Below are 12,165 nucleotides of genomic sequence, written 5' to 3'. Positions count from 1 at the left end.
TTTTATGTTCCATCTGCCATTTGATATATGTATCATAGACTAGTTTGTATCTATCTGATGACTTCTTTGGCAAGGTTTCTGTTTGTATTATTGACAGGGCCTCTGCGTTGAAATTTCTTAGCACCGTATCCTCGTCCATAGATTCCTCAGATGTAGTTACTTGGGTCATTTCTTCTCTTCGATTAGATTAGTATAATATGTTTTAACACAAATCACAATGTTAATCGTTTGAAAGACAAGACAAAAGTGGTCCGTTATAGCGACAGAAAAGACAAAACAAGACTTAATTTTTATTAAAAAACAATTGAAATATTTTCCTGCATGCTGAGAATAGCGTACGAAAATGCGACACTTTATGCCTTAAAATTAATGCCGAAAGTACGTACTTTCGACCGAGGTATAAAGAAAATTTCATTTATAATCCTTAGGCTTTACCGTTGATTTGGGTATTTATGAACAGTAAAAGTGAAGCAAATTATACGATGGTATTTCAGTATTTAAAAGATACGATTCCTTCGTTCTCGCCAGATACAGTGATGACCGACTATGAAAAAGCAATAGGAAATAGCCTGAAAGGAATCTATACGCAAATAAAAATTTCATATTGCTATTTCCATTATTCCCAGGTAAATCAAAGACTGATTGTGTAATTTTTTATTTCTTATCTCTCATTGTTTTACTGAATATTTCATTTTCAGAAATGGTGATTTGTTATAAATAAGGCCAAAAAATTTTATCTTCCCTTGCGACGGACTTTATTGGCGGGGTTTAGTCGCCGAAAGTCGTCCGGGTTACCGACTGAGAGGGATTAAAAATGAGTTGGACAAGTTTAAATAAAGTACAATAAAGGCGGGTTTATTTGCTGAGTTAAAAGCTCAAAAGAAATATAATACAATATCTTACAAGGCTTACATCTATTTGTGTTCGTGTTGTGTGTGTGCTGCCGCTGCAGGTGTGTTCGTAAATTGTGACCTTAAATATTAGCGCTGGTACTTAATGCTTATGAAATCGCCCGCTGGCGTCGCTATTTCGGTTAGCCTCAACGGAGGGGCTGCGGATTCACGGCGACAGACGGCGCGGCGGTCGGTGGCCACTCGGCGGGGCCCGGACTACGACAAAATGGCGTCGTTTTAGCGCATGGGTTGCCAAATATGGCGGGTGAGCTGAAAATAAGCGGTTAGCGGCTGTAAAGAGAATGCCGGCGGTCCGGAGAACTCCTGGACGCGGCGGTTAGTATGGCATGTGCGGAGGAGGTGCTAAGATGATGCGGAGAACTCCTGCATCGGGATGTGCTCGGAGAACTCCTGAGCGAAAGATGGGTGCACGCGGAGAACTCCTGCGTAGGAAAGGTTGGGAGTGTATCCGGAGAGCTCCTGGATACGGATGCCTTTACTCGGCTCGGGCTCGGTCTTATATACCCGTTCGAGCCGCCGAGGCCGGCGGCGGCGGCGCCTCGGGCGGCCATTGTGGTAAGGAGAGGAGTCACGTACTGAGAACGCTATACTCCGCGCGGGCTATAGTGTGGGCCGCGGTATCGGTCCCAGCACTATAGCTTTCCCCACTACGCGGTATCGTAGGTGGGGTAGCGGAACGGTGAGCGTCTCGTCACACCCTAAAAACTTATTATAACACATGTTTAATACTGCTTTAAATATACAATTACTCTCCAATTTAACAAGTTTTCTTTATTAACAGCATATAGAATATAGTTATACCTTTTCTGAAAATTAAAATAAACTTCAAGTCATAATGATATATGAAACTACAGTAAATAAGTTTATTAATAAACGAACATTATTAAAGGTTACATTAACTTTGAATTAATGTAACTTTTTCATTTGTATAATATTACGTTGTCAATAATCTTGAACAGTAAACCTATATGTGTACCTATTATAATTATAATAGCATTTTTAAAATATGCTGCAAATTCTACTTAACTAGCACTTTTTTATTTCAGTCTTCTAAAAAAAATCTGTTCTTTCGAAAGTGTTTATTAACATTTTGAAGAATCTTTAAAGAGTTTTGAAAATAATTTGTTCTTATTATTACTAAATGAAAGTCAGAAATTTTTGTGAAATAACCCTTCTTATTATATTAATAAACATTCTTTCCCGGCATGGAGTGGGTATCTTTGTAGCCTATGTTTGTAGACAATGTATGAAATCTTTGTAAATGCTATACAAAAATCTTTTGAAAGAATACAAAAAAGTCTTCCGCATTAAATATTCCAATGTTACCCTATCTGATATGCTGAAAATGGAGTAGTTAGAATGTGCAGTAAATTGTGAAAATGCTATAAAAATAATATATTAGTCGTTTTCCATTTATAGACTCAGATCGACAGATGTAAACAGAAGTCGAAAAATTTGTACATTGTGTATCACACAGGCTATATATTTATGTCGACTTCTGTTAACTGGTGTCAATCTTAGTCTGTAAATGAAAAACGCCCATTTCCTAGCTAGCATGAAAAATTCTTTTACGGGACTTGCGGATTTTTTTATGATAGTAGATATGAATGTCTTCTATACTACTTATAAACTTTGAAACATTGGAAGTAGCAGAATGAAATCATTTTCACTGTTGTGTTACAAAATGTAAAACCCAAAAGCGATTTTTTGTCTAGCTAAATATTATTGTTATAAATAAACAAACAATTATTTATATATACTGTAAGCTTTAATCAAGAATGCTCAGAAGCTAGATATAATTAATCAGAAGTGCAATAAACTAATTTGTCCCGAAAGATTTATAGTAATCAGAAAATTGATTTTGCTGGCATTATTGCCAGAGAAATATATAAATTCAACGTATAATATATTAAAGAAAGAAGTAATGAATGAATACGGTAATTTTTTTGATAATTACTTTCGTTATTTTGAAAGACAATGGTTGACAGTTATTACTCCAGAAAATTTTAGCGTATTTAAGTTAGAAGAAAGAACTAATAACTACGCTGAAAGTTACCATAAAATTTTAAATAAAAATTTAGATAAAAAGTCAAATATCAACAAATTTTTTAGTAAGTCCAGATTTCTATATTTACTAATCTTCTCTTATCTAAATAGCATATGGATTAATTTATTATTAAACGATCAGAAATTTGAAACATTTATCGACATCACAACAATATTCTTCATTCATTATCCAAATGAAATAATATAATAGTTGATTAAATTAAAATGAATTAAAAGAAAACTCGTATGCTATTTCGATTCATTCTTTATTATATTTTATTTCCGTAACATATTTTGATATATATATACAATGAATTGTGTCTTTTCGTAACATAAAATTATTCTTACAATATTTCGTATGTTTCTATATATGTATTTATACTATTCATCAGGACTTTACTTTCTACTTTCTTCAAGTACTTGAAAATACTCTTAATAATTTATTTAAGTATATACATAATCCCCCCTTATAGTTTCACTTGTAAATCATACAATTTTTATTATTAAGCAGAATATGACTTCATATTACATATAACTTTAAAAAATTGTATATTAATTTAACATTCATTTGTTTTTAACTTAGTGTTTATTTCAAATATTTATCTATTACAAATAGTATTAGAAATCCTCTTATTTTTTAATATTATCTAATCATTCAGTTTAACAAATGTATTTATAATCTTTTAAAGATTAATAACCTTTATGTTTTCACTTTTAGGCTTCTTAAAACTATTGTTAATAGAAAATTATTATATTTTAGAAAGTATGAATAATAATACTTTCAGTATTAGAGAAAAGAAACGATCAACAAGGGAAAGAAATGAAGAAATAATTCACTTTTACGAAAAGTTACAAACAATTGAAGTCGGCAACTGTAACAATTTATTTGAAGAAATCTTAAATTTATTCAAAAATTTTAAAGAGATAAGAATTCTAAAGCAGCAAGAAATAATTAATATGGACAATTTTTTAAACAATATCATCGTTAGAGAAGTACAACAAATGGAGTTGGAAGGTGAAAATCTTCCAAAAATAAATATATATAGTAACACGTCATTAAAGAAAATAAGACAAAATTTAATGTCATTAAAAAACAGGTATTTGCATAATCATCACGAAATTAAATTTATTATTTATAATAATAATATACAAAAGACTAGTTATACGCAGAATTTAATATTGTGTACAACATAAGTGTAGCATTAATATTCTCTATTCCATGGTTAATATATATTGTTCCTTATGCCACAAGTTTTCTTATTTATTAATAATATATTTATTACCTTTTTCTCATCTATATGTCGTATAGAATTAGTATTTTCCAAATAATTTAAACTTTTTTACATTTTCTATTTTATCATATATTATAATAAGCTAATATATATTATTTTTTATTGCCTCAATGTTTCTCTACACGCGAACAAAGAGTAATATTTTTACACCAGGGCATCTATGAAAAAAAACTCAGTAATTGATTTGCTACTTACAATTTACTTAAGAAATACTTAATAATTAGGATTAAGCGGTGTAAGATAATCTTTATCTAGGTGTACGCAGTTATAAAATTTAGAACATATCATAATATTTTCAGACCAATTATACTAATAAAATATTGCTTTAACACAGCAATGCTCTTTCGTCAGTAAAAATTAGTTGCAAAAAGTTGTAAATACTGAAATATTGTACCCGTTTACTCTAACACTACCAGTTCACTTTACTTTGTACAATAAAATGTGCCTTACATAAATCACTTACCACAATTTTGAGTAAGAAAATTTTAATTTTTCTTTATTTTTAACTGTTATTCATGCATTAATTTGCTTATTTAAAAACATTTATTGAATAATGCAATCAATAAATATACATACACATCTTATATTTTGTCCAGTAACTTCAGTGCAATAAAATTTATATCTTGCACTGTACATTGGCCGGAAGTATGTATGTATGTATAACTAGTCACGCCATAATAACACATTCAATACCAATCTCTAAACAAAAAGTTACTAGATAGTTTTCGGTATTTTGTCGCCGACCCCTAACCTAACGTGACCATTTTTCACCCAACGCATCAAGCACTGCTACCAACTTAAATACTGTATTTTCCTCAATTTTAACTTTTTTTAGTTGCCTAAGAATAGTAAGAATTGCCTTCGGTACAAATAATTCGAGCCTTCCAGGCTTGTCCAGCCCCTGTCGCTAACTACCGATAGTTGTCGCTTAGAGCGATTCTGTAACTTCCGTCAATATGCTTGATTCAGTAACTAGTTACCGACAACTTTCGGTAATTGAATCGAGTTACCGAGAGATATCGCTAAGAGCGATTTCTGTAACACAAAATTTTCGATAATTGTCGTTAAAAATGTCTCGGTCGCTACCGAATTCTATCGTTAACTTAACGACGACCGTGATAGGCGTCGGTAGAAGTTTACCGAGAAAGTAAATATAATAAATGTCACAAATATTTCTTAAATTAATATTTAGAAATCACAAAAAAGTACTTACAATAAATTTTCTTTATAAGTTAAGGCTTACAGTAAAAATCGTAGGAAATAAAATTTAATATTTTTCCAATTTTTATATTTAAAAATAACTATATATATATATATATATATACATGTTCATCCTGTATACATATATGCAGAGGTTTTCTCTAAAATATAGAATTAATTGTATTATTTAACTATAGCACACAGGCACTAACTGTACAATGCCTGACTCAAAAAAATGTTAAAACATTAAGTTTTAATACTTATTTTAATTAAAATATACTTACGTCTTAATACTTCTTTTAAATAAAATATTATAATTTTGCTATAGTAAGAATTGCTATCACACACTGAATAAAAGTAATATACTATAGCAAATTATGCCTTACCAATGCAGCCAATCATACGGCATAAAAAATTGTAGGTAAAGGAATCTCATCCTCAAGAAGCCTTGACGGCCGTATTCATAGTCGGTCCTTAAGGAGCTCCTTAGGCCCGTTGTAAAGTGGAAAGCAGCATACCCAAAAAAAAAAAAATAAACCTGAAAAAGGTCAATTTGAGTTGGAAGCTCTGCGAAGTAGCTACGCTGCAAGTTCTGCTTGCTGATTACGGCTGACTTGTACGATTAAGTAGTAAAAGCAATGTTTATGTAAACACAAATTTTGGCAGGTCAACTGGATGGTTATGTTCAAATCTGTTTCAGATAAGTAAAAATTAATCTTCATGTATAAAATGCATTGGAACGCGATGCTTTGTGAATAATATCATTTGTTACAGATACTTTGGTTAAATTTGGATGGTGCGCAAAAACAATTTCAAGAGTATATGCAAAGAAAAATTTATTGGCAAGCAGATTAGGTACTTCTTAGCAAACACATAATGGCTGGGATGACAAATCATCAGACTTAAGGATTGCGATGGATATACCAGAGATGTATTTACCCTCATCTATTAAGTTATCACCAGTTGAGTGTATCCTCCGCTCTGCTGATCTGTAAAGATGCAGAAACATCAATGTACATATCACGTTATTTAGACTCAGGTAATCTTCAAAAATTTTGTGAAAAGACTCAGTAAGTGTTTTTATAAAATGTTTTCTGCAGCCTTGAATTTTTTTATGATTCAGGTAATATTGGATTATGTTATTATGCAGATAATTCATAACTGCAAAAAGGAATGGTAGACACGTCATTGAATACAAGTGAACTCAATGATGATATTGGTACATTAAATTCTCTCCAAGTGACTTCAAACTAGCAGCAGTCTTAAGAGATACGGCTGTTATGGTTTGTGATGTTGATCCAGCAATCCAACTTTATCAAACTGCTGCAATTCAAAATGTCCTTTTGTTTTTTGCTCAATGTCATATTTGTTTCTTTAACATGGAAAACACAGAAACCGTTTAGCCCTTGCAGCTTGAAATTACAAAATGAAGTCATTTGATAGTTTGTGCACCAAAAAGTGTCCATGACCCATTATACGCAAAATATGGATGGCAGTTTCTCCTATTACCAGGAAGAAGTATGCGTAAAGTGTCTTGGATGTTAAAGCGATTGAAAATCCCTTTAAGCTGCATATTCTCATCAAAAACTGAGTATACCTTTTAATTTGAACATCGTCTGTGAATATAACCACTCTATTCCAAAAAATTATTTTTGTTGACAAATCACTCAATTTTCATTGATTTTTCAGATTGTAAGAATATCAATGATTAATGTCATTCATAATTCACAAAGCTGTTGAGCTGGTTTTATTAAATGTAGCAATTCAAGGCAGTGACCTATGGGACTTACAAAAGTAATGCGTGATAAGATTTTGAGATGTGACTTAATGACCCTTCGCAATTTACTGCTGCTTTGGGGGCATCAATCAATATGTTGTCATTACAAACTAATTTTATGATAGATTAAAATACTTTTTTTTCCAGATTAATATAAAAAAAATCTCTGTAAGGCTGTACGTGCTATACGTAAAAGAAAATGAAGGGGTATCCATTTATAAATTTATTAACTTGTTGCCATGTATAAGTCCTACAATATATATGTAAAAATTAATAAGACATATAAATTTTAAGAAATTGTTAAATCCATTTCTTTATATAACTTGATTAATCCTTTTCTCCAAGTATAAATATTAGACTCAAAGGATGTAGAAAAGCTAAGAGCTACTCCGATATTGATTTTAGAATAAAATATTTGTTGTTCAGAAATCTCAATTTATGATTATATTCACAAGTACAAGAGGCTTCGGATATCCTGTACAAAAGTCTCTTTGTGTATATCTAACTTAATTTCACATTATTATTATGTTACCGCATTCAAAACCTTATGGGACTCATAATGCTAGTATAACAGCTATATTTTGGTAGTTATATTCCGTATTTGTCAGTACCAGGTATTATCATAGCAAATATCCTAAATGAACTCTTTTTAAATTAAATTATCGTAGTCATTTAGGATATATTAACTGTTTCATCATCCAATACTGCTGCCATCGTTTGACGATACACAAGATTCCATGTAAAACAATTTATATTTCTCCTGTGTCCTCTTAAAAATGCTGTGCTGGTAGTTCATTTTTTAATGAGCAACACATAAACATTATTACCTAAAAAACATGAAATATTTAATAAAGAAGGCATAAAGAATGTACAAAAATTCATGGATCTATATTAATATTTAAAACATTCCCAAAACGTGAGCTGAACCTTTGCTACCAGTAGTGACGAAATATTGATTGATGCCCCCAAAGCAGCAGTAAATTGCGAAGGGTCCTTAAGTTACATCTCAAAATCTTATTACGTATTACTTTTGCAAGTCCCATAGATCACTGCCTTGAATTGCTACATTTAATAAAACTAATTCGACAGCTTTGTGAATTAAAATTACATTAAACGTTAATATTCTTACAATCTGAAAAATTAATGAAAATTGAGTGATTTGTCAACAAAATAATTTTTAGGAATAGAGTGGTTATATTCACAGACGATGTTGAAATTGAAAGGTATACTCAGTTTTTTGATGAGAATATGCAGCTTAAAGGGATTTTCAATCGTTTTAACATCCCAGACACTTTACGCATACTTCTTCCTAGTAATAGGAGAAACTGCCATCCATATTTTGCGTATAATGGGTCATGGACACTTTTTGGTGCACAAACTATCAAATGACTTCATTTTGTAATTTCAAGCTGCAAGGGCTAAACGGTTTCTGTGTTTTCCATGTTAAAGAAACAAATATGACATTAAGCCAAAAACAAAAGGACATTTTGAATTGCAGCAGTTTGATAAAGGTGGTTTGCTGGATCAACATCACAAACCATAACAGCCGTATCTCTTAAGACTGCTGCTAGTTTGAAGTCACTTGGAGAGAATTTAATGTACCAATATCATCATTGAGTTCACTTGTATTCAATGACGTGTCTACCATTCCTTTTTGCAGTTATGAATTATCTGCATAATAGCATAATCCAATATTACCTGAATCATAAAAAAATTCAAGGCTGCAGAAAACATTTTATAAAAACACTTACTGAGTCTCTTTTCACAAAATTTTTGAAGATTACCTGAGTCTAAATAACGTGATATGTACATTGATGTTTCTGCATCTTTACAGATCAGCAGAGCGGAGGATACACTCAACTGGTGATAACTTAATAGATGAGGGTAAATATATCTCTGGTATATCCATCTCAATCCTTAAGTCTGATGATTTGTCATCCCAGCCATTATGTGTTTGCTAAGAAGTACCTAATCTGCTTGCCAATAAATTTTTCTTTGCATGTACTCTTGAAATTGTTTTTGCGCACCATCCAAATTTAACCAAAGTATCTGTAACAAATGATATTATTCACAAAGCATCGCGTTCCAATGCATTTTATACATGAAGATTAATTTTTACTTATCTGAAACAGATTTGAACATAACCATCCAGTTGACCTGCCAAAATTTGTGTTTACATAAACATTGCTTTTACTACTTAGGGCCGGTTTTTCCACCTATTGGTAAAATTTATCTGCTTGGTAAAATTTACAAACTGTAGTAAATTCTATTTAATTTCAAGCTTTACCAAACGGATAAATTTATCCAGACGTTTGCCAATAGGTGGAACAACCGGCCCTTAATCGTACAAGTCAGCCGTAATCAGCAAGCAGAACTTGCAGCGTAGCTACTTCGCAAAGCTGCCAACTCAAATTGACCTTTTTCAGGTTTATTTTTTTGTTGTTGGGAATGCTGCTTTCCACTTTACAACGGGCCTTAGCTACGGCCCGAGAGTGGGAGATCTAGGGAGAAATCTAGGGACCCGTGCTCCGGAGTAAGATTTGGGAACGCTACTGCAGCCATTTATAGTGAATTCTGGAACACGGCCCTAGTTTAAACTGTAAAACAGTTAACCGATGCGGTAGTATTTTGAGTTTTGGTTGTCGCATGTTTCGTAAAACTTAAATTTGTATTGAATATTTAAGAATTTTTATTGGAAATATAACGTGATAATTTAAAAATATCTTTATTTGAGTGAATATGTTTCTAACGAATATATAATAGTTGAATTTCTAGTGTATATTGTACTAAAGCTTTTAAATAATTTGAAAGGTAAGGCCGGTAAGGCTAGCTGAACTTATGTTTAATAATTCGTGTAGGATCATTTTTGTTAATGAATTTTATTTTTAACAATATTTAAAGTCTTTATAAATAATTATATTGAAACATTGACTGATAAGTGTTGATATCTAAACTGTTATTTAATTTTATACAACTAAACCTGTAGGCTATTAGTAATATACTTAAGATGTGTAATTTTATTAATGTTTAAAGAATTGTTTAGTGACTTATCCTGATGTAGCTACTTTAAACTTGTGTATATCTTATAGTTTTTTTTTTATAGATGGAGAATACTTTAGATTCTATTCAGATATCAAATGAAATTAATACAGAGATGTCATTTTTATTTGGAAGAGATCCGAGCATTTTAGCTGGAGGGCATAGACCATATACTACGCTTGACTCACGGAAAAATTTGTTATCATCATATGACGTAGAAGAATATGATTCTAATACAGATATTTCTGAATCTTCATCCCAATCAAAACAAACTTTAAAAGTCTACTTACGTATGAAACCTCTTCCTAAAAAAATACCTCATACTGAAAAAGAGGAAGGAGCATATTTGATAAAGAATTCAAAAGTATTAATTACAAGACTACCTATTACAGATTATAATACTAGCTTTATAAAAAAACAGAAGAGCATGGATACAGTTTCTAGAAAATTTACTTTCACACATATTTTTGGACCTGAAACTAGTCAGTTGGAAATTTTTGAAAACTCAGTGAAAGAGAAGCTGATAGATTTTCTAGCTGGAGAAAATTGTACAATTATGTCTTATGGTAAGTAACAATTAATGGATGTATATGAATTCAAATTTATTAAATGATTTAAAACTTTGACCTTCATATGGATCTAAATTTGATTAATGCATAAAGCTAAAGATTTTATTTTGCAATTACAGTACTGAAAGACACTAGCTTCTTAGTGATATAAACACCTACAGTAGAGTAAAAATATTATTATTTTAGAATTTGTAATATATTTTTATATAGGATGTAGCACTTAATTAGTTCTAATGCATGGATATAAATCTTAATTTTTCTTTGGTAATATAAGAAATATCAATGTTTTTCATAAGATTCTCTAAAAGTACTATCAATATAGATGAAAAAAGGTAATATGTGAAAAATAAATATTTCTTAAGCTTTGTATCCAGTATCAGAGAAATCATTTTGAGTTCTAAGCTACTAAAACTCTTTAGCAAATTTATATACGATATTAACAGGAAAGTAACAATTCAATTGATTATATATTTCTTGAAACTAAAACTTGGAACCATTTCTTAGATCGTGGACACAGGACTTTGTGCTTACACAATTAAATGAAGTTATATTTTTATCTTTTGGAGCAAATTAAGTGACACACCCTCTATAATCTCTAGTTATTATAATTATTCTTTGAGAAAATAATTAATAATAGAAGGATTTTAGTTTTCCATAGTTTTCAGTACTTTTTCACTTATAAGTAATTAATAAGATTGATAGAAATAATTTTTTTTTTTGTTGCTTAATTTGAATGAAATTCAGGTACTTCCTCATTTTGAAATATGAGGTTCCCTTTCTAACTTTACTCTTCTATAGAGGAAAAAAATGATATAAGGCTTGACATATACAACCATTCAATTAGTTAATATCAATTATATCTAGAAAACTGTAAAGGCTGAAAATATGTGTTTTTAATTGGATTTTTAGTGTAGTTTACCAGTGCACATTGACTTCGGTCAATTCTGCTTTTGATATTCATGATTCAGGTACTTTAGTCGATAGAGTCTCTTCATTTCTAATGTAAAAAGTGAAATCAATGAAAGTTGAAGCAAATATTATTTATAAGTTGTGTGACATCCTTTAATTAATATTTTGTTCTGTTAAAAAATTTAAAATATAGCAGACATTGACTCCATTTCTTTTCTAACATCAAGCACTGATAGCAGAATGAACTTTTTGAGACAGTTGCCGGAATTTGCATTTTTTGTTTTTTTCGTAAAAACACGTAAAATCATAAAAAATTCATAATTTTTAAACAAATTAAGAGAAAAGTTCCTGGCTGGATCGAAAATACTCAGGAAGATTCATACTTTATGTGTGTGAGAAAAGTATTAAAAACGTAGATT

The 12,165-nt window shown here is 30.8% G+C and overlaps 1 protein-coding gene across 2 annotated transcripts in view; it reads left to right on the top strand.

The window, feature by feature from the left end:
* Positions 1-9,879: 9,879 nt before the first annotated feature.
* LOC136774705 (kinesin-like protein KIF20A) overlaps positions 9,880-12,165 on the top strand; it is a 105,270-nt gene continuing 102,984 nt past the window's right edge. For both annotated transcript variants that reach the window (XM_066729127.1, XM_066729129.1), the window contains exons 1-2: positions 9,880-10,040; positions 10,333-10,834. In XM_066729127.1, coding sequence (XP_066585224.1) covers positions 10,333-10,834 — 502 coding nt within the window. In that variant the 5' untranslated portion in view covers positions 9,880-10,040. The remainder of the gene's footprint in view (positions 10,041-10,332; positions 10,835-12,165) is intronic.

The sequence above is a fragment of the Prorops nasuta genome, unplaced genomic scaffold (genome assembly GCF_024137725.1).
Source record: "Prorops nasuta isolate Cenicafe-Biocafe unplaced genomic scaffold, Cenicafe_Pnas_1.2 PNAS00006, whole genome shotgun sequence".
Lineage (NCBI taxonomy): Eukaryota > Metazoa > Arthropoda > Insecta > Hymenoptera > Bethylidae > Prorops > Prorops nasuta.
This window is presented reverse-complemented; position numbering and strand designations above follow the sequence as displayed.